Source organism: Somniosus microcephalus, unplaced genomic scaffold (assembly GCF_052327205.1).
Source record: "Somniosus microcephalus isolate GS21.2 unplaced genomic scaffold, FLI_Smic_1.0 unresolved_chr7, whole genome shotgun sequence".
NCBI lineage: Eukaryota > Metazoa > Chordata > Chondrichthyes > Squaliformes > Somniosidae > Somniosus > Somniosus microcephalus.
The window spans coordinates 774,624-798,365 of record NW_028225185.1 but is presented as its reverse complement, the minus strand read 5'-3'; the positions used below and the strand labels follow the sequence as shown (position 1 = coordinate 798,365).

Below are 23,742 nucleotides of genomic sequence, written 5' to 3'. Positions count from 1 at the left end.
CCCTACCCGCCCCCAAGCTACCTACCCCTCGTCCCCTCCAGCCCCCAGCTGCCTAACCCCTACCCGCCCCCAAGCTACCTACCCCTCGTCCCCTCCAGCCCCCAGCTGCCTAACCCCTACCCGCCCCCAAGCTACCTACCCCTAGTCCCCTCCAGCCCCCAGCTGCCTAACCCCTACCCGCCCCCAAGCTACCTACCCCTAGTCCCCTCCAGCCCCCAACGGCCTAACCCCTACCCGCCCCCAAGCTACCTACCCCTAGTCCCCTCCAGCCCCCAACTGCCTAACCCCTACCCGCCCCCAAGCTACCTACCCCTAGTCCCCTCCAGCCCCCAGCTGCCTAACCCCTACCCGCCCCCAAGCTACCTACCCCTAGTCCCCTCCAGCCCCCAACGGCCTAACCCCTACCCGCCCCCAAGCTACCTACCCCTAGTCCCCTCCAGCCCCCAGCTGCCTAACCCCTACCCGCCCCCAAGCTACCTACCCCTAGTCCCCTCCAGCCCCCAACGGCCTAACCCCTACCCGCCCCCAAGCTACCTACCCCTAGTCCCCTCCAGCCCCCAACGGCCTAACCCCTACCCGCCCCCAAGCTACCTACCCCTAGTCCCCGCCAGCCCCCAACTGCCTAACCCCTACCCGCCCCCAAGCTACCTACCCCTAGTCCCCTCCAGCCTCCAGCTGCCTAACCCCTACCCGCCCCCAAGCTACCTACCCCTAGTCCCCGCCAGCCCCCAACTGCCTAACCCCTACCCGCCCCCAAGCTACCTACCCCTAGTCCCCTCCAGCCTCCAGCTGCCTAACCCCTACCCGCCCCCAAGCTACCTACCCCTAGTCCCCTCCAGCCCCCAATTGCCTAACCCCTACTCGCCCCCAAGCTACCTACCCCTAGTCCCCTCCAGCCCCCAATTGCCTAACCCCTACCCGCCCCCAAGCTACCTACCCCTAGTCCCCTCCAGCCCCCAACGGTCTAACCCCTACCCGCCCCCAAGCTACCTACCCCTAGTCCCCTCCAGCCCCCAATTGCCTAACCCCTACCCACCCCCAAGCTACCTACCCCTCGTCCCCTCCAGCCCCCAACGGCCTAACCCCTACCCGCCCCCAAGCTACCTACCCCTAGTCCCCGCCAGCCCCCAACTGCCTAACCCCTACCCGCCCCCAAGCTACCTACCCCTAGTCCCCTCCAGCCCCCAACGGCCTAACCCCTACCCGCCCCCAAGCTACCTACCCCTAGTCCCCTCCAGCCTCCAGCTGCCTAACCCCTACCCGCCCCCAAGCTACCTACCCCTAGTCCCCTCCAGCCCCCAACGGCCTAACCCCTACCCGCCCCCAAGCTACCTACCCCTAGTCCCCTCCAGCCTCCAGCTGCCTAACCCCTACCCGCCCCCAAGCTACCTACCCCTAGTCCCCTCCAGCCCCCAGCTGCCTAACCCCTACCCGCCCCCAAGCTACCTACCCCTAGTCCCCTCCAGCCTCCAATTGCCTAACCCCTACCCGCCCCCAAGCTACCTACCCCTAGTCCCCTCCAGCCCCCAACTGCCTAACCCCTACCCGCCCCCAAGCTACCTACCCCCAGTCCCCTCCAGCCCCCAACTGCCTAACCCCTACCCGCCCCCAAGCTACCTACCCCTAGTCCCCTCCAGCCCCCAACTGCCTAACCCCTACCCGCCCCCAAGCTACCTACCCCTAGTCCCCTCCAGCCCCCAACGGCCTAACCCCTACCCGCCCCCAAGCTACCTACCCCTAGTCCCCTCCAGCCCCCAACGGCCTAACCCCTACCCGCCCCCAAGCTACCTACCCCTAGTCCCCTCCAGCCCCCAGCTGCCTAACCCCTACCCGCCCCCAAGCTACCTACCCCTAGTCCCCTCCAGCCCCCAGCTGCCTAACCCCTACCCGCCCCCAAGCTACCTACCCCTCGTCCCCTCCAGCCCCCAACGGCCTAACCCCTACCCGCCCCCAAGCTACCTACCCCTCGTCCCCTCCAGCCCCCAACGGCCTAACCCCTACCCGCCCCCAAGCTACCTACCCCTCGTCCCCTCCAGCCCCCAGCTGCCTAACCCCTACCCGCCCCCAAGCTACCTACCCCTAGTCCCCTCCAGCCCCCAACGGCCTAACCCCTACCCGCCCCCAAGCTACCTACCCCTCGTCCCCTCCAGCCCCCAGCTGCCTAACCCCTACCCGCCCCCAAGCTACCTACCCCTAGTCCCCTCCAGCCCCCAATTGCCTAACCCCTACCCGCCCCCTAGCTACCTACCCCTAGTCCCCTCCAGCCCCCAGCTGCCTAACCCCTACTCGCCCCCAAGCTACCTACCCCTAGTCCCCTCCAGCCCCCAGCTGCCTAACCCCTACTCGCCCCCAAGCTACCTTCCCCTCGTCCCCTCCAGCCTCCAACTGCCTAACCCCTACCCGCCCCCAAGCTACCTACCCCTAGTCCCCTCCAGCCCCCAGCTGCCTACCCCCTACCCGCCCCCAAGCTACCTACCCCTAGTCCCCTCCAGCCCCCAGCTGCCTACCCCTACCCGCCCCCAAGCTACCTACCCCTAGTCCCCTCCAGCCCCCAGCTGCCTAACCCCTACCCGCCCCCAAGCTACCTACCCCGAGTCCCCTCCAGCCCCCAGCTGCCTAACCCCTACCCGCCCCCAAGCTACCTACCCCTAGTCCCCTCCAGCCCCCAGCTGCCTAACCCCTACCCGCCCCCAAGCTACCTACCCCGAGTCCCCTCCAGCCTCCAACGGCCTAACCCCTACCCGCCCCCAAGCTACCTACCCCTCGTCCCCTCCAGCCTCCAACTGCCTAACCCCTACCCGCCCCCAAGCTACCTACCCCTAGTCCCCTCCAGCCCCCAGCTGCCTACCCCTACCCGCCCCCAAGCTACCTACCCCGAGTCCCCTCCAGCCTCCAACGGCCTAACCCCTACCCGCCCCCAAGCTACCTACCCCTCGTCCCCTCCAGCCTCCAACGGCCTAACCCCTACCCGCCCCCAAGCTACCTACCCCGAGTCCCCTCCAGCCCCCAGCTGCCTAACCCCTACCCGCCCCCAAGCTACCTACCCCTAGTCCCCTCCAGCCCCCAGCTGCCTAACCCCTACCCGCCCCCAAGCTACCTACCCCTAGTCCCCTCCAGCCCCCAGCTGCCTAACCCCTACCCGCCCCCAAGCTACCTACCCCTCGTCCCCTCCAGCCTCCAACTGCCTAACCCCTACCCGCCCCCAAGCTACCTACCCCTCGTCCCCTCCAGCCCCCAACGGTCTAACCCCTACCCGCCCCCAAGCTACCTACCCCTAGTCCCCTCCAGCCCCCAGCTGCCTAACCCCTACCCGCCCCCAAGCTACCTACCCCTAGTCCCCTCCAGCCCCCAACGGCCTAACCCCTACCCGCCCCCAAGCTACCTACCCCGAGTCCCCTCCAGCCCCCAGCTGCCTAACCCCTACCCGCCCCCAAGCTACCTACCCCTAGTCCCCTCCAGCCTCCAGCTGCCTAACCCCTACCCGCCCCCAAGCTACCTACCCCTAGTCCCCTCCAGCCCCCAGCTGCCTAACCCCTACCCGCCCCCAAGCTACCTACCCCTAGTCCCCTCCAGCCCCCAGCTGCCTACCCCTACCCGCCCCCAAGCTACCTACCCCTAGTCCCCTCCAGCCCCCAGCTGCCTAACCCCTACCCGCCCCCAAGCTACCTACCCCTAGTCCCCTCCAGCCCCCAGCTGCCTACCCCTACCCGCCCCCAAGCTACCTACCCCTAGTCCCCTCCAGCCTCCAGCTGCCTAACCCCTACCCGCCCCCAAGCTACCGACCCCTAGTCCCCTCCAGCCCCCAACGGCCTAACCCCTACCCGCCCCCAAGCTACCTACCCCTAGTCCCCTCCAGCCCCCAGCTGCCTACCCCTACCCGCCCCCAAGCTACCTACCCCTAGTCCCCTCCAGCCCCCAGCTGCCTAACCCCTACCCGCCCCCAAGCTACCTACCCCTAGTCCCCTCCAGCCCCCAACGGCCTAACCCCTACCCGCCCCCAAGCTACCTACCCCTAGTCCCCTCCAGCCCCCAGCTGCCTACCCCTACCCGCCCCCAAGCTACCTACCCCTAGTCCCCTCCAGCCCCCAGCTGCCTAACCCCTACCCGCCCCCAAGCTACCTACCCCTCGTCCCCTCCAGCCCCCAACGGCCGAACCCCTACCCGCCCCCAAGCTACCTACCCCTAGTCCCCTCCAGCCCCCAGCTGCCTAACCCCTACCCGCCCCCTAGCTACCTACCCCTCGTCCCCTCCAGCCCCCAACGGCCTAACCCCTACCCGCCCCCAAGCTACCTACCCCTAGTCCCCTCCAGCCCCCAGCTGCCTAACCCCTACCCGCCCCCTAGCTACCTACCCCTAGTCCCCTCCAGCCCCCAACGGCCTAACCCCTACCCGCCCCCAAGCTACCTACCCCTAGTCCCCTCCAGCCCCCAGCTGCCTAACCCCTACCCGCCCCCAAGCTACCTACCCCTAGTCCCCTCCAGCCCCCAACGGCCTAACCCCTACCCGCCCCCAAGCTACCTACCCCTAGTCCCCTCCAGCCCCCAACGGCCTAACCCCTACCCGCCCCCAAGCTACCTACCCCTAGTCCCCTCCAGCCCCCAGCTGCCTAACCCCTACCCGCCCCCAAGCTACCTACCCCTAGTCCCCTCCAGCCCCCAACGGCCTAACCCCTACCCGCCCCCAAGCTACCTACCCCTAGTCCCCTCCAGCCCCCAGCTGCCTAACCCCTACCCGCCCCCAAGCTACCTACCCCTAGTCCCCTCCAGCCCCCAATTGCCTAACCCCTACCCGCCCCCAAGCTACCTACCCCTAGTCCCCTCCAGCCCCCAGCTGCCTAACCCCTACCCGCCCCCAAGCTACCTACCCCTAGTCCCCTCCAGCCTCCAGCTGCCTAACCCCTACCCGCCCCCAAGCTACCTACCCCTAGTCCCCTCCAGCCCCCAGCTGCCTAACCCCTACCCGCCCCCAAGCTACCTACCCCTAGTCCCCTCCAGCCCCCAACGGCCTAACCCCTACCCGCCCCCAAGCTACCTACCCCTCGTCCCCTCCAGCCCCCAGCTGCCTAACCCCTACCCGCCCCCAAGCTACCTACCCCTAGTCCCCGCCAGCCCCCAACGGCCTAACCCCTACCCGCCCCCAAGCTACCTACCCCGAGTCCCCTCCAGCCCCCAGCTGCCTAACCCCTACCCGCCCCCAAGCTACCTACCCCTAGTCCCCTCCAGCCCCCAGCTGCCTAACCCCTACCCGCCCCCAAGCTACCTACCCCTAGTCCCCTCCAGCCCCCAGCTGCCTAACCCCTACCCGCCCCCAAGCTACCTACCCCGAGTCCCCTCCAGCCCCCAACGGCCTAACCCCTACCCGCCCCCAAGCTACCTACCCCTAGTCCCCTCCAGCCCCCAGCTGCCTAACCCCTACCCGCCCCCAAGCTACCTACCCCTAGTCCCCTCCAGCCCCCAACGGCCTAACCCCTACCCGCCCCCAAGCTACCTACCCCTAGTCCCCTCCAGCCCCCAGCTGCCTAACCCCTACCCGCCCCCAAGCTACCTACCCCTAGTCCCCTCCAGCCCCCAGCTGCCTAACCCCTACCCGCCCCCAAGCTACCTACCCCTAGTCCCCTCCAGCCCCCAACGGCCTAACCCCTACCCGCCCCCAAGCTACCTACCCCTAGTCCCCTCCAGCCCCCAACGGTCTAACCCCTACCCGCCCCCAAGCTACCTACCCCTAGTCCCCTCCAGCCCCCAACTGCCTAACCCCTACCCGCCCCCAAGCTACCTACCCCTAGTCCCCTCCAGCCCCCAACGGCCTAACCCCTACCCGCCCCCAAGCTACCTACCCCCAGTCCCCTCCAGCCCCCAGCTGCCTAACCCCTACCCGCCCCCAAGCTACCTACCCCTAGTCCCCTCCAGCCCCCAACGGCCTAACCCCTACCCGCCCCCAAGCTACCTACCCCTAGTCCCCTCCAGCCCCCAGCTGCCTAACCCCTACCCGCCCCCAAGCTACCTACCCCTAGTCCCCTCCAGCCCCCAGCTGCCTAACCCCTACCCGCCCCCTAGCTACCTACCCCTAGTCCCCTCCAGCCCCCAACGGCCTAACCCCTACCCGCCCCCAAGCTACCTACCCCTAGTCCCCTCCAGCCCCCAACGGCCTAACCCCTACCCGCCCCCAAGCTACCTACCCCTAGTCCCCTCCAGCCCCCAGCTGCCTAACCCCTACCCGCCCCCTAGCTACCTACCCCTAGTCCCCTCCAGCCCCCAACGGCCTAACCCCTACCCGCCCCCAAGCTACCTACCCCTAGTCCCCTCCAGCCCCCAGCTGCCTAACCCCTACCCGCCCCCAAGCTACCTACCCCTAGTCCCCTCCAGCCCCCAACTGCCTAACCCCTACCCGCCCCCAAGCTACCTACCCCTAGTCCCCTCCAGCCCCCAGCTGCCTAACCCCTACCCGCCCCCAAGCTACCTACCCCTAGTCCCCTCCAGCCCCCAACGGTCTAACCCCTACCCGCCCCCAAGCTACCTACCCCTAGTCCCCTCCAGCCCCCAGCTGCCTAACCCCTACCCGCCCCCAAGCTACCTACCCCTAGTCCCCTCCAGCCCCCAACTGCCTAACCCCTACCCGCCCCCAAGCTACCTACCCCTAGTCCCCTCCAGCCCCCAGCTGCCTAACCCCTACCCGCCCCCTAGCTACCTACCCCTAGTCCCCTCCAGCCCCCAACGGCCTAACCCCTACCCGCCCCCAAGCTACCTACCCCTAGTCCCCTCCAGCCCCAGCTGCCTAACCCCTACCCGCCCCCAAGCTACCTACCCCCAGTCCCCTCCAGCCCCCAACGGTCTAACCCCTACCCGCCCCCAAGCTACCTACCCCTAGTCCCCTCCAGCCCCCAGCTGCCTAACCCCTACCCGCCCCCAAGCTACCTACCCCTAGTCCCCTCCAGCCCCCAGCTGCCTAACCCCTACCCGCCCCCAAGCTACCTACCCCCAGTCCCCTCCAGCCCCCAACGGTCTAACCCCTACCCGCCCCCAAGCTACCTACCCCTAGTCCCCTCCAGCCCCCAGCTGCCTAACCCCTACCCGCCCCCAGCTGCCTACCCCTAGTCCCCTCCAGCCTCCAGCTGCCTAACCCCTACCCGCCCCCAAGCTACCTACCCCTAGTCCCCTCCAGCCCCCAATTGCCTAACCCCTACCCGCCCCCAAGCTACCTACCCCTAGTCCCCTCCAGCCTCCAACGGCCTAACCCCTACCCGCCCCCAAGCTACCTACCCCTAGTCCCCTCCAGCCCCCAGCTGCCTAACCCCTACCCGCCCCCAAGCTACCTACCCCTCGTCCCCTCCAGCCCCCAACGGCCTAACCCCTACCCGCCCCCAAGCTACCTACCCCTAGTCCCCTCCAGCCCCCAACTGCCTAACCCCTACCCGCCCCCAAGCTACCTACCCCTAGTCCCCTCCAGCCCCCAACGGCCTAACCCCTACCCGCCCCCAAGCTACCTACCCCCAGTCCCCTCCAGCCCCCAACGGCCTAACCCCTACCCGCCCCCAAGCTACCTACCCCTAGTCCCCTCCAGCCCCCAACGGCCTAACCCCTACCCGCCCCCAAGCTACCTACCCCTAGTCCCCTCCAGCCCCCAACGGCCTAACCCCTACCCGCCCCCAAGCTACCTACCCCTAGTCCCCTCCAGCCCCCAGCTGCCTAACCCCTACCCGCCCCCAAGCTACCGACCCCTAGTCCCCTCCAGCCCCCAACTGCCTAACCCCTACCCGCCCCCAAGCTACCTACCCCTAGTCCCCTCCAGCCCCCAGCTGCCTAACCCCTACCCGCCCCCAAGCTACCTACCCCTCGTCCCCTCCAGCCCCCAGCTGCCTAACCCCTACCCGCCCCCAAGCTACCTACCCCTAGTCCCCTCCAGCCCCCAACTGCCTAACCCCTACCCGCCCCCAAGCTACCTACCCCTAGTCCCCTCCAGCCCCCAACGGCCTAACCCCTACCCGCCCCCAAGCTACCTACCCCTAGTCCCCTCCAGCCCCCAACTGCCTAACCCCTACCCGCCCCCAAGCTACCTACCCCTAGTCCCCTCCAGCCCCCAACGGCCTAACCCCTACCCGCCCCCAAGCTACCTACCCCTAGTCCCCTCCAGCCCCCAGCTGCCTAACCCCTACCCGCCCCCAAGCTACCTACCCCTAGTCCCCTCCAGCCTCCAACGGTCTAACCCCTACCCGCCCCCAAGCTACCTACCCCTAGTCCCCTCCAGCCCCCAGCTGCCTAACCCCTACCCGCCCCCAAGCTACCTACCCCTAGTCCCCTCCAGCCCCCAGCTGCCTACCCCTACCCGCCCCCAAGCTACCTACCCCTAGTCCCCTCCAGCCCCCAACGGCCTAACCCCTACCCGCCCCCAAGCTACCTACCCCTAGTCCCCTCCAGCCCCCAATTGCCTAACCCCTACCCGCCCCCAAGCTACCTACCCCTAGTCCCCTCCAGCCCCCAGCTGCCTAACCCCTACCCGCCCCCAAGCTACCTACCCCTAGTCCCCTCCAGCCCCCAACTGCCTAACCCCTACCCGCCCCCAAGCTACCTACCCCTAGTCCCCTCCAGCCTCCAACGGTCTAACCCCTACCCGCCCCCAAGCTACCTACCCCTAGTCCCCTCCAGCCCCCAGCTGCCTAACCCCTACCCGCCCCCAAGCTACCTACCCCTCGTCCCCTCCAGCCCCCAGCTGCCTAACCCCTACCCGCCCCCAAGCTACCTACCCCTAGTCCCCTCCAGCCCCCAGCTGCCTAACCCCTACCCGCCCCCAAGCTACCTACCCCTAGTCCCCTCCAGCCCCCAACGGCCTAACCCCTACCCGCCCCCAAGCTACCTACCCCTCGTCCCCTCCAGCCCCCAACTGCCTAACCCCTACCCGCCCCCAAGCTACCTACCCCTAGTCCCCTCCAGCCCCCAACGGTCTAACCCCTACCCGCCCCCAAGCTACCTACCCCTAGTCCCCTCCAGCCCCCAGCCCCCTACCCGCCCCCAAGCTACCTACCCCCAGTCCCCTCCAGCCCCCAGCTGCCTAACCCCTACCCGCCCCCAAGCTACCTACCCCTAGTCCCCTCCAGCCCCCAGCTGCCTAACCCCTACCCGCCCCCAAGCTACCTACCCCTAGTCCCCTCCAGCCCCCAACGGCCTAACCCCTACCCGCCCCCAAGCTACCTACCCCTAGTCCCCTCCAGCCCCCAACGGCCTAACCCCTACCCGCCCCCAAGCTACCTACCCCTAGTCCCCTCCAGCCCCCAGCTGCCTAACCCCTACCCGCCCCCAAGCTACCTACCCCTAGTCCCCTCCAGCCCCCAACTGCCTACCCCTAGTCCCCTCCAGCCCCCAGCTGCCTACCCCCATGTCCCCAGTCCTCCCCCAAGCTGCTACTATTGCAGCATTAGATTCATCCACCTTCCCATTTTCGCTCACATTGTAGAAGTGTCTCACACTCAGCTCTATCCCAATAAACCTCGCCACCTGTAAAAATCTCAGGTGCAAACTAAAGCTGGCTACTCTGTAGCATGGATCAACGATGTCAGTTCACACTCCGCTCCCTTCGTTGTCTCACGGTCTCATGCTAATGTAGAAGCCCTTAGTCGTTCTAAATCATTTCCAAAATCAATGGCTTTGTGCCCCAGGATTTGTCAGGAGACATACCGGTTGTGAATCATGGTACCCCAAAGATTGGAGCAGCAGGGATCAGCAAATATAAACAAAAACCATCACATGACTGGTTATCAAGTATAATTTGCAGCGTCACAAGTGAGTTACAGTCCATCTCTCGTGTGCAAACTTGAATGGTGTTTCACAGCTGTGCATCACTTTGTATTTGTACATCAGGAGAACCAGGCACATAATCATTTAAAACACCAGTCTTTCACCCTTCAGATCTAGATTCCATTCTACACAAACCAACCTCTCTCTCTCTAGGGATATGAAATGATATTAATCTGAGGGTCACAACCCAGTTCCTAATGGACACAGATCACAACAAATAACTGCCTCATTTACTCAAACCAAAATGGAGCTCCCTCAATTGCTCTTCAATTATGTTCAGTCAGTAGCCAAGACATGTAGACCAGGAAGGCTCCAGGTTCCATTCACAGACTATGCGGAGTTAGTGGTAGGGCTGTGACCACTGGCCACTATGTCTCAGGGCTGGGGAGGGTCAGCCAATGAGCCTATTCCTGTTAATGGACAATGAGTGGCTGCAATGACACCCTGTGCCAAACATTCATCGTCAAGGCTCGCATGCAAAAAAGGCCACTTGGACAAGCTATCAACAACTGTGGAACCGTACCGCAGCAAGGAGTTCATGAGAGAAAATAAAAGTTAAAAAATAGAATGTTATAGCACAGAAACAGACCATTCATCTGAAGTCTGTGCCAGTATTTTCTCCATGTACACGAAGCCCACCCACTCCATTTCAAAACTTACGATTTAAAGTCTATTTCCATTCCTTATTTTTATCCCCAAACTATATTACTTTGCCGTTTGCTAAATTGAACTGTATCTGCGCACTCTATTAATCCACGTGCTCCTGCAGTCTTACACAATTCTCATTGCAAGTTGTCGTACTCCCACCAGAATGATAAAACATGAATGGAAATGCTACACTGGTTCAGTAAGTACTGCTCCTAGGCTGCAGTTAAAACACTGTTTGGCCAAAGTACGTGAGCTTTACACAGCATCTAACCCATGCTGCAACTGAACTGGAACTGCTTGGTAACAGTGTACAGGGAGTTTTACTCTGCATCTAACCTGTGTTGTACCTGAGCAGAGTGTGCTTGGTGCCACCACTACGAAATGGAAAAGTGTTCCTAAAATATTCTAATTTTAGCTGGTCCAATACTGTTAGGAGGTATATTCCTACCTCCAACAGGTCACACTCAGCACTCTAGCCTATTTCCGCTACTGTAAAACATGAAACAAAACAATTCCATAACCTCAACCAGCGCGAGGTCATCTGCTCAAACGCACTCCATACAGCAGTTACACACAAAGCAGGAACTTAAAAAAATTTTTTTTTTTTTAAAGAGAACAATTCACATGAATTTTTTCAGTTCATTACAAATGCATCTCCCACCCTTCCCACAAGAAATACAAATACATACAAGTTACAATACGGAAACAGACCATTACACGAGTAACCCGCTCAAGATGTGGGTCCGTAATTAGAACATGACTTTGGCAGCTATTTGGATTTAACGGCTCCAGGTCAGGTTTTCCAGGGCTCAGGAAACCCAGCAGGGAGGCAAGAACTGCCGGATCAAGCAGGCAAGTGCATTTGCAACAGTGCCTGTGAACCAGGAGCTTGTGTATCCCCACTATCCGATGTCTTGTCTCCTGCACCTCCCCACCTCCCGCGATCCGCTGTCGCCCCCGCCCAGCGCGATCCGATGTCTCGTTTCCCCCCGCCCAGCGCGATCCGATGTCTCGTTTCCCCCCGCCCAGCGCGATCCGCTGTCTCGTTTCCCCCGCCCAGCGCGATCCGATGTCTCGTTTCCCCCCGCCCAGCGCGATCCGATGTCTCGTTTCCCCCCGCCCAGTGCGATCCGATGTCTCCTTTCCCCCCGCCCAGCGCGATCCGATGTCTCGTTTCCCCCCGCCCAGCGCGATCCGATGTCTCGTTTCCCCCCGCCCAGCGCGATCCGCTGTCTCGTTTCCCCCGCCCAGCGCGATCCGATGTCTCGTTTCCCCCCGCCCAGCGCGATCCGATGTCTCGTTTCCCCCCGCCCAGTGCGATCCGATGTCTCGTTTCCCCCCGCCCAGCGCGATCCGATGTCTCGTTTCCCCCCGCCCAGCGCGATCCGATGTCTCGTTTCCCCCCGCCCAGCGCGATCAGGTGTCTCGTTTCCCCCCGCCCAGCGCGATCCGATGTCTCGTCTCCCCCCGCCCAGCGCGATCCGATGTCTCGTTTCCCCCCGCCCAGCGCGATCCGATGTCTCGTTTCCCCCCGCCCAGCGCGATCCGATGTCTCGTTTCCCCCCGCCCAGTGCGATCCGATGTCTCGTTTCCCCGCGCCCAGCGCGATCCGATGTCTCGTTTCCCCCCGCCCAGCGCGATCCGATGTCTCGTTTCCCCCCGCCCAGCGCGATCCGATGTCTCGTTTCCCCCCGCCCAGCGCGATCCGATGTCTCGTTTCCCCCCGCCCAGCGCGATCCGATGTCTCGTTTCCCCCCGCCCAGCGCGATCCGATGTCTCGTTTCCCCCCGCCCAGCACGATCCACTGTTGTCGTTCCCGCCCAGCGCGATCCACCGTCGCCCCCGCCCAGCGCGATCCACCGTTGCCCAGCGCGATCCGATGCCTTGCCCCGCGCTCCAATTTCTCCCCTCCCCTGCGATCCGACGTGTCGTCTCCCTTCCTCGCGATCCGACGTCTCGTCACCGCCCCCCCCCCCCCGCAATCAGATGTATGCCGTTAAATTAGTCAGGACCCCCAAGTTCCCGGTATTTGCATGTTTCCCGGCTGCTGACAGCTGGCCTGCTCTTCCTGCAAATATTGGGGTCGAACTCACTAAAATACACGAAGCGAGTATCTGTGATGGCCCCATCGATGGCAGTAGTCTTGCTGGGTTTTGGAAAGGGAAGAAAGGACAGAGATATGGAAAGAGAAATAGGGTCTTTTGTTGGAGGGACCAAGGGGCAAGAGGTCCCAATACCTGTAAAAACATATTCACTGTTCACAGCTGATACGTATGGCTCTCACATTGGGGTTGGGATTGCGACAGTGAAAGGCAAGAACTTGTATTTATATAGTGCCTTCCGCATCCTCAGGATATCCCAAACGCTTCACAGCCAATCGGGTACTTTTGAAGTGTAGTCACAGCTGTAATGTAGTGAAAAGTAAATCAGGGTCAACCTCAGTCTACTCCAGTCTCGATCATTTAACCCGGGTTCAGGTCACACCAACTGATTTCAGAGGCAATGGGTCAGCACTAACATCCACCCTGGAACCGATCATAGCCGCTTGTACCCAATTCATTACACCGCAGACAGTTCTTCATTACCACCACAGGACCACCTACCTCTGAGAGGAAGCCCTCCTCTCACACCTCCTCTTCCACCACGACCAAGGCGCACACCTCCTCTTGGCGATCCCCGACCAACCATTGGTCCACGTGAGAGAGTCCCCACCGGCCGTCCCAATCGTGCTTGGATGTTGCTCTTACCTAGTCGCTGTTTCAGACTCTTCTGGGCCATAAAGTTACACAATTAACTTTTCGAATATGGAAGTAGTCCAAGATTTACCATCACACACAGCTGTGGCGAGTGCCTTACAGAACAGGACAATGCCTATCAATGAGTTGGTACATGCATTAGTAATAGGTTCCCGCCCACCTCAGCCAAGAGCATGCAGACAACATGCGGCCTCTGCTGGCACTGGCATCCAAATGCTGGAAGGGGTGAAACTTGCTACCTCATCCCTGCTTGTCATCAGGACCAAGACATGTGGTAGAATATGTTGTCCTCTTATCCTCCTTTGCCCATATATCTACGTTCATCCTCCAATGCTGCTTGAGCTAGATGATAGTTCAGGGAAAACTCTTATTTTCTCTCCCCTAAGGTAGATCAGAGTTCTAAATGATGAAAAGCTAGAAACAGTGGCGGTCCAAAGAAACTTCAGGGTCCATGTGCATAGATTATTAAAATATCATGGAAGGGTACAGAAAATAATCAAAAGGGGTAATGGAATGCTGGGCTTTTTATCTAGAGGACTAGAAAACAAGGGGGTTGAAGTTGTTCTAAAGCTATATAAAGCCCTGGTTGGACCACACCTGGAGTACTGTGAGCAGTTCTGGGCACCACACCGTAGGAAGGATATATTGGCCTTGGAGGAAGTGCAGCGTAGATTTACCAGAATGATACCCGGACTCCAAAGGTTAAATTACAAGGAGAAATTACACAAACCAGGGTTGTATTCCCTGTAATTTAAGAACATTAAGGGGTGATTTGATCAAAGTTTTCTAGATATTAAAGGGAACGGATAGGGTAAATAGAGAAACTATTCCCACTGGTTGGGGAGTCTAGGCTAGGGGACATAGCCTAGAAATTAGAGCCCGGCCTTTCAGGAGTGAAGTTAGGAAACACTTCTACACGCAAAGGGTGGAAGAAGTTTGGAACCCTCTTCCGCAAACGGCAGTTGATGCTAGATCAATTGTTAATTTTAAATCGGAGATTGATAGATTTTTGTTAACCAGAGGTGTCGAGGTATATGGGGCAAAGGCAGGTACATGGAGTTAGGTCACAGATCAGCCATGATTTCATTGAATGGTGGAACAGGCTCGAGGAGCTAAATAGCCTACTCCTGTTCCTATGTACCAGAGCGGCAGAACTGTCACAGAAAACCCAACAAAATGAGAGAACTGAACCTTCGTTCCACCAACCAGCGATCTCTCAGGATGGCGTTCCACGACACAGGTCCCTTTAACTGAATTCTGTGATGGAGAATCAGCAAAAGACCAGAATAATGAGTTTCTGTCAATTCAAATTTGAACCATTGGCAAAAAGCATGACTCTGTCCTGTGAAACGTTGATTAAGTTGGTAGAAAAATGGCTCATTCTGGAGAAAGCAGCAGCCAGTCACACGGAGAAGACACGAGCCAACCCATCAAACTCGTATAGCAACTCCAGCTACTCTTCACTCAGGAACCAAGCCCCTCGCTACTAGAGCGCAGTGCTCACCAACAAGAAACTAAACCTTCATGGCGGGGGAATCTCAGGGAACGACTAATTGTGCAATATACACACAAGAGCTTCTAAAATTCAGAATGAATCCACAAAATGGAGGCCCACCAGAAACATGCGACAATACCATCAGTGCACCATCACCCTGGAGATCAACCATTCCTTGATCCACAGATTGACCAATCAGCAGGAATCAGTAACTCACCAAGCCTTTGACAAATTAGCTGCATTCTTTTAACATGTAGAAAAATGTTGTGTGTGTCAATCGCAAAACTTGGGTGATATTGAAAAGTTTTTCAGATGCTATTTAAATGCCAAATATCTCTGCTTCTCGACTTCCCTCCCACTACATACTGTGGAAACGACTCAACATTTCCTTTCATTTTAAAAACCTGGTCGGAGAAACACATCTTAGAATCTTACAGCATAGAAGGGGACAGTTCGGCCTGTGGCGGCTCTTTGAAAGAGCTGTCCAATTTAGTCCCACACCCCAGCCTTTTCCCCATTCTGCAAATTAGTCCTCTTCAAGTACATGTCCGATTGCCTTTTGAAAGTTCCTATGGAATCGGATTCCACCACCCTTTCAGATAGTGTGTTCCAGATTGCAACAAACCTCTGTGAAATAATTTCCCCGTTAGTTCTTTTGCCAATTGTTTTAAATCTACGACCTCTGGTTATCAACCCACGTGCCAGAGGAAATAGTTTCTCCCTACTTTCTCCATCAAAACCTCTCAATTTTAAATATCTCTATTACCTCTTCCCTTAACCATCTCTGCTCCAAGGACACCAATCCCAGCTTCTCCAATCTCTCCACATGACAAATCCCTCATCCCTGGTTTCATCCTGGTAAACCTCCTCTGTACCCTCTCCAAGGATTTGACATCGTTCCTAAAGAGCGGTGCCCAGAATTGTACACAATACTCCAGCTGAGGCCTAACCAGTGACTTGTAAAGGTTTAGCATGACTTCTGTGCTTTGGTACTCTATGCCCTTATTTAAAAAGCCACGTATCCCATACGCTTTCTTAACTGCATCAATTTACCCCACCACCTTCAAGGATTTGTGAATATGCACCCCCTAGTCACCCTGCTCTTGCATCCCTCTCAAAATAGTACCATTTAGATTATACTGCCTCTCCATGGTGTTTCCCCCAAAGTGCATCACTTCACACTTATCCACATTAAATTGCATCTACCATGTGTCTGCCCATTTCACCAGTCTATATGTCTTTTGCTACTACAGTATCCTGCTCACTATTAACTACATTGCCAAGTTTTATATTATCTGCAAACTTTGGAATTGTACTCCCTATACCCAAGTCCAGGTCATTTATATGTAACAAGAAAAGCAATGACCCTAATACCGACCCCTGGGGGACCCCACTGCATACTTCCCTCCAGTCAGAAAAACATCTGTTCACCCCTGCTCTCTCCCTCCTATCCCTGAGCCAATTACGTACCCAAGTTACCACCGTCCCTTTAATGCCATGTGCTTCTAGTTTCTGTTATGAGGTACTTCATCAAATGTCTTTTGAAAGTCCATATATACATCTATTGTACTACCTTCACCAACCCCCTCTGTTACTTCATGAAAGAACTCAAATCAGGTTAGCCTGTAATTACCAGGTTTATCCCTCCTCTTTTTTTTTTTTTTGAATAGGGGTGTCCCTGCAATCCTCCAGTCCTCTGGCACCACTCCCATATCCAAGGAAGATTGAAAGATTGTGGTCAGAGCTTCTGCTCTCTCCACTCTAGCTTTCCTCAGAAACCTAGGATGCATCCCATCTGGACCAGATAACTTGTTAACTTTGAGTAATGCCAACCTATTCAGCACCTCCTATCTATTTTATTTTACTCTGAAGTCCGTACAAATTTGAGATGAAGTACACTCTGTGGTGTATGTGCCTTTAAGCGCAATTGTGGTGTATGTGCCTTTAAGAGCCCCAGGTGTGCGTAATGCCGGTAATTGCCACTTGGGCTATATAAGCCTGTGTATTGTGTATATCCTTTAGAACCACCCCCCAGACTTGTTTAGTAAATACCTATGAACCAACTCCTGTCTTCAGTGTCTTTATCTACACACGGACACTACAGTGGCGACGAAGTGGAAACGGACTTACCTGCAATTCGGCAGCACCTCAAGGACATCGATTCCTCCAGCGTCCAGAAGACTCAAGGAAGTAAGAGAAACTGTGGTTTCACCAGCTGGCCAAGCTGGTGGCAGGTACTGCGCTAATCCTTCCTGGGCGTCAGGCTGGGGCTCCAGCGACGGGCTCCACAGCTGAGACAGGCAGCGAAATCGGAGGCAAGCAATAACGGACTGGGAGGGTGCACGCGAGAGATGGCCGGCGCGGCAAGCAGGTCAGCATTTAGACCTCCGTCGGGAACGAGTCTCCAACAGTGAATAAACGGAAACCACAGTAAAACAGCGTTGTTATCGGTAGCAGCGGCGGGAAAGCGCAGGAAGCGCCATATCGTTGCTACAGAAAAAAAAAGCGCGGGAAGCGCCATATTTTTTTTTGAAATGCCTAAGTCTGGCAATATTGATGCTTTTGATAACGAAACAGAGCCTAACTTTGGCAATATTGATGTTTTTGATAACAAGATAGAGGATTGGACCACATATGTAGAAAGAGTGGAGGTGTTTTGCACCGCAAATGGAATAGAAGATGAAAAAAAAGCTTCAGTGCTTCTGGATCTAATGGGCGCAGAAACATACAAGCTGTTACGCAACTTAATCACTCCAGCCGAACCGATGGACAAGAATTTTGAGGAGATTGTTTATACCCTACACTGCCAATTCGAGGCAGGACTGGCAGATTCTCTGCAAGACAAATTCATCTGCGATCCCCTAAGTGTAGAAACACAAAAAAAGGTATCTTCTGGAAAAGATTTAACACTGGACAAGGCTTTCAGTGCAATAGGAGCGGCAAAGATACAGCAAAGGCCACAGGACTTCGGCACCCATGAAATGACACGGGGTTTCAAGAGATGTTATCGCTGCGGCAGATCCAACCATGACCAGAGGGATTGCTGGTTCAAAGAAAAAGCATGCAGGCGATGCGGAAAGATGGGGCACATTCCACGTGTATGCCGATCTGAAAATAAAAAATCCACTAACGGGAAGAGAATCAATAAGGAAAAGCACAGAAAGGTACAAATGATGACGGACAGTAGCTCCAAAGACCAGAAGAGCGATAGCGACTCCGGGAACAAGAGACTAAGCTCTCTCAAATTACATAATGTAATTGCCAATGAAGATTACCAGACCATTTGGGTTACCCTCATAATAGCAGGGTCCCCAGTTAAAATGGAGCTAGATACAGGATCAGCTCTAACCGTAATAAATCGACGAGATTACGAGAGGCTATTTTCGCATATACCTCTAAAAGACGCATCCATTATCTTAAAAACATATACGGGGCAGAAAGTATACCCCAAAGGAAAAATAAAGGTGCCTGTGGTATACGACGGCAAAGAAATACAAAAGTTGTATTTATACATTCTACAAGATGGTGGTCCACCGTTGTTGGGACGTGAATGGATAAGGAAGATACGTTTAGACTGGCACTCCATTCAGGCACTGACGGTGACCAGTAAGGAAAAAAACAATGATGACATCATACCTGAACGATTAAAAGACATCTTGGCCAATGCCAAAGAAGTGTTTCAAGAGAAACTAGGAACCTTGAAAGGCATCACCGCCTCAATAAAAGTGGAAGATGCAGCAATTCCAAAATTTTTTAAGGCAAGACCGGTGCCATACGCAATACGTCCAGCAGCCGAGGCAGAGCTGGAGAATTTGGAAAAGGCCGGCGTATTATCCAAAATAGATTGGAGCGAATGGGCAACACCCATCGTTCCAGTCATGAAAAAAGCATTGAAAAATAACTCTGAGGAACAGAGAAAAATTCGCATCTGTGGGGACTTTAAGGTGACTGTAAACCCGGTCCTTCACACGGTACAGTATCCTCTTCCAAGGATAGAAGATATTTTCGCCTCATTATCCGGAGGAAAACGTTTCACAAAAATTGACTTGGCACAGGCATATCTACAGATGGAGGTTGAGGAGACCTCTAAAAAGTATCTCACAATAAACACACACAAAGGCCTGTACCAGTACAATCGACTGGTTTTTGGAGTAGCATCAGCTCCAGCTATCTGGCAAAGAGCTATGGAGCAAGTCCTGCAAGGGATTCCGGGGACTCAGTGCTACCTAGACGACATCCTTATAACAGGAGAAAACGACAACGAGCACCTTGCCAATTTGGAGCAGGTGCTCACTAGGCTGAAAGAACGGGGCCTACGAGCAAATCGCCCCAAGTGCGAATTTTTCCAAAATCAGATATCATATTGTGGCCACATAATTAATAAGGAAGGGTTGCATAAGTCACCTGAAAAAATTGAAGCAGTTATAAAAGCCCCAGCACCTGAAAATGTTTCACAATTGAGGTCATTCCTGGAATTAATAAATTACGATCATAAATTTTTACCGAACTTATCAACTATTCTACACCCTCTTAATGATCTTCTACGCACAGGAGTGATTTGGAAATGGAACGAAGACTGTAAACGTGCCTTCCATAAATGTAAAGACTTAATCACATCCGAGAAAGTTTTGGCTCATTACAACCCATCACTACCAATCAGACTGGCGTGCGATGCATCCCCTTACGGCATAGGAGCGGTATGGTCCCATAGATTCCCTGATGGCTGAGAACGGCCGATAGCTTTTGCATCACGCTCATTGAACTCAGCTGAGCGTAACTATTCCCAGATAGACAGGGAAGCACTCAGCCTGGTATGGGGAGTGAAGAAATTCAACCATTACCTACACGGACAAAAATTTACCTTGCTGACTGACCATCAACCCCTCATCTCCATATTCAACCCTAAGAAAGGTGTCCCCATTATGACGGCACAAAGACTACAGAGGTGGTCCCTTTTTCTAGGGGCACACCAATACAACATTGAATACAAAGGGTCAAAACAGCATGGGAATGCTGACGGTTTATCGCGCCTGCCGTTGCCAACGATAGAAGAGGCACCTACAGTAGACCCAGTAGAGATATTCCACTCTACCATAGTGGAATGTCTACCGGTGACAAATTCTGCCATTGAAAGGGAGACAAGAAATGACCCTACTCTCTCACGGGTCTACGATTTAACAATGAAGGGATGGCCAGCACATGGCGAACCACTGTTGCCAGCATTCTCGCAAAGAAGAGAACAGCTGTCAGTGTGCCGAGGAACCTTGATGTGTGGATCCAGAGTGGTGATTCCACCCAAACTCCAGGATAAAGTGCTAAAGGAGCTTCACGAAGGGCATCTGGGTGGAGTGAAAATGAAGAACCTAGCTAGGGTGTTTGTATGGTGGCCAGGTATCGATGGAGACATCGAAGACATGACCAAGAGCTGCCTAGGATGCCAGAAGGTCCAAAATGCTCCGCCACAGGCCCCTCTACATCCATGGGAGTGGCCCTCATCTCCCTGGCAAAGGGTGCACATCGACTTTGCTGGTCCATTTATGGACTCAATGTTCTTAATCGCAGTTGATGCACACTCCAAGTGGCCGGAGGTAATAAAGATGTCCTCCACCACCACGGAAAAAACCATCACAGTATTAAGGACCATATTTGCCAGGAATGGGCTGCCGGAACAGATATGTTCTGATAATGGACCGCAATTTGTGTCCGAAGAATTCAGAAAGTTCTTAAAGAACAATGGGGTAAAGCACTACACGTCCGCCCCATACCATCCCGCCACCAATGGATTGGCTGAAAGGTTTGTCCAGACCTTCAAGAAGGCCATCAAGGCCATGGGTAATGAAGACATAAAACTTCAGCACAAGGTGGATAACTTCTTATTTGCATATAGGAATGCAACACATATGGTTACAAACCAAACTCCCGCCATGATGTTCTACAATAGAAACCTAAGATGCCGGCTGGATTTGGTCAAGCCCAACATCCGAAGGGACGTGGAGAACTGGCAGTTTCAGGGCATGAATGAAAGGCCAACTAGGGCCTTCCAGATAGGCCAACCGGTTTTGGCCCGGGACTACCGTACCGAGAAATGGCAGCCTGGAACTATCTGCACACGACTAGGACCACTGATGTATACCGTGGACATCGGAGAAAGCATAATAAGGCGCCATGCTGACCAAATCATCAAGTCATCCGAAAAGGGACAACCTACACCACCACGCTATACATCTAACGATGAAGTAGAGATACCCATATCTACCCCCGGTCCGGTGATACTGGAGCCCGATGAACCCGACACTGGCCTTCAAGCCGAATCAGCCTTGCCAGAAGAACCTACTACACCACCAGAAACTACTACACCCCCGAGGCGTTATCTGGACCGAGTCAGGAAGCCTCCTGAGAGACTAACTTATAATTAATTAATACAGCAATGTATATTATTTTGCATATAACATGTAATTAATAATTACTTAAAATATGATGTACTAGTTAGCTAGAAGGGGAGGAATTGTGGTGTATGTGCCTTTAAGCGCAATTGTGGTGTATGTGCCTTTAAGAGCCCCAGGTGTGCGTAATGCCGGTAATTGCCACTTGGGCTATATAAGCCTGTGTATTGTGTATATCCTTTAGAACCACCCCCCCAGACTTGTTTAGTAAATACCTATGAACCAACTCCTGTCTTCAGTGTCTTTATCTACACACTCCCTACTGGGAGCAGAGAATCTTTCACTCACTGAATCCCTGTCATTTGGAAGGTTTGTCGTTTTCTCCTAAGTTTTCATTACAGCAATCTTTTCCTTCAATAGAATTTGAACCCAGTAAGTTGGAGAAATTACTTTGTATTCTCTGAAAAACAGCTACTTAAAATCAACCAACTCTACAGTTCCACATTTGTTGTGTTGTTTTGTGTGTTTAATTTCTCATGTCAGTAACCTGAAATTGCATTTCTATTACTGAACCATAGATATCCTGATGGGCTATTATTCTCCTTTACTTGGGTTGGTAAACTATCACATTTTTTCCTCAATAGCCTAGGTGAGTTTTAGAGCATTTCCACTTGGCAAGTTGCTATAGGCATCTGCAACCACGGAGAAGCATACAGCAGCAATAAAATCCAGTGGCTCCAACATATAGGAAACAATATATGTTGGTCAAGCTGGCAAGCATATGATTCAGTGTGAATGCAGGCTCCTGTCTGCAATTCCTCACAGAAACTCTTGCAATCTGAGCTCAGCTGGAGGCGAGGTCATTGTACACTTCCCTTCAGGGGAGGGAGGAAGCCAGTAAAAGGAGGTGCAATCACTCTCAACAACTCTTACACACGGACTAGCACCCGGCTTGAGAGCACGACTGTCAGAAGTAGAGGAGATCACTTGAGAGAGCACTGCTGGAGAATGGTGCATGCCATGGAAATCGGGGGAGGGAGAAGAAGTGTCACCGGAAAGTTGTTGCTCACCTGCTTCAGCTTGAGAGCAGCTTGGACAGAGGGTCTGTTCTCCATCTGCTGCGCCAATCGGCGGTTTCTGGCACTTGCCAGTTGCTGCTGCTGCATCGTTGCTCGAATGCTCACCGTTGGAGGCTGTTTGTTCTTCAGCATGTTGGTAAAGCTTCAAGGTTGAACAGAAGTGGTTTAAACAGGTTTTAATACACACAACTCTTAAAGGCAATTCGAGCCCCTCAGCTACGGTGCCCCAGTTCCCAGTGAAAACCTCCTTTCAGTATAGAGACATGTGGCACACTTGTTGTTGTTAAATGTATTCATTCCCTGTCAGTCTGGGATTGCAACCATTGCAGGCTGTGTTATCAGAGAAGGAAAGGTGCAAGCATTTAGTAACAGAAGGGGGAAAAAGCAGCAAGATACGAACGAGAGCGTGTACAGAGCTAGCGACAACAACTGGCTCCAGGGAAAGAGGGAAAAGAAAAGTGAGCGGCAAGGTAATTTGAAGAAAGGACTGAAACAGTCATAGCAATAGCAGAGAATTGTAAAAGAAATAAGAATGCTTAAAAAAAAAAAATCTACTGATCCCACACCCACTCATTTTGGACACAGGCTTCCCAAAGACTAATTCGCTGCAAATTTTCTGGAAGGAAGCTATTTCAAATTTTGACAGACTTTACTTCTGCGTCTTATGTACAATTCTGCACGTTCCATTAATGCAAGTCCCACATGGATTGTATGCAAGCTGCTAGAGTTCACCATTTCCATCAGATGTGTCACAAACTTAATCCGCTTTACCAAATACAGTGCAGCAACATCTCTGCTCAACCTTTCAAACTGAAGGGAAATCCACAACCACTTTTAAACATGAAATCTATTGTTTAACCAGATCACTAAACCAATCAATCAACCTGACAGGGAAATATCTTGCTCCCACAGCCAAAACAGAGACAGTGCTTCTCAGTGTTAGAAGTTAGTTAAGGTGGTCTTGATGCTTGTTATTTTAAACTGAACAGTTAAGTTCAGTACTGGTCGATAGCGACAGGGCAGTCCCAATGGCTCAAGTGGTTGAGGTTAGTGAGTAGCTGAGCCAGAGAGACTACTATGGTCCGAGGTTAGGAAAAACTGGACATGTTCCCTTCCTGATGCTTATCTTTACTGGAAACGACGCTGTATGAATATAGGGGGAGCACAGACCTGGGTTTGGCTATTGTACACTACATAGTATTACAGTTACATAGTACTTACAGCACAGAAACAGGCCATTTGGCCCAACTGGTCTATGCTGGTATTTATGCCCCACACGAGCCTCCTCCCGCCCTTCTTTATCTAACCCCATCAGCATTTCCTTCTATTCCTTTCTCCTTCATGTGTTTATCTAGCCTCCTCTTAAATGCATCTATGCTATTCACCTCAACTACTCCTTGTGGCAGCGAGTTCCACATTCTCACCACTCTCTGGGTAAAGACATGTCTCCTGAATTCTCTATTAGATTTATTAGTCACTATCTTATATTTATAACTCCTAGTGCTGGTCTACCCCGCAAGTGGAAACATCTTCTCTACATCTATCCTATCCCAATGTTTTCATCATCTTAAAGACCTCTATCAGGTTACCCTTCAG

At 55.1% G+C, this 23,742-nt stretch overlaps 1 protein-coding gene across 4 annotated transcripts in view; it reads right to left on the bottom strand.

Annotated features, from left to right (window-relative positions):
* The window catches only part of chtopa (chromatin target of PRMT1a), an 83,025-nt gene that overhangs the window by 13,382 nt on the left and 45,901 nt on the right, over positions 1–23,742 (bottom strand). For 2 of the 4 annotated variants that reach the window (XM_085978395.1, XM_085978398.1), the window contains 3 exons: positions 22,138–22,288; positions 14,381–14,446; positions 13,037–13,199 (listed from right to left, as the gene is read on the bottom strand). In XM_085978395.1, coding sequence (XP_085834521.1) covers positions 13,037–13,199; positions 14,381–14,446; positions 22,138–22,288 — 380 coding nt within the window. Of the gene's footprint in view, positions 1–13,036; positions 13,203–14,380; positions 14,447–22,137; positions 22,289–23,742 lie in introns of all 4 variants that reach the window. The other 2 variants (XM_085978396.1, XM_085978397.1) reach the window with 2 other exon arrangements.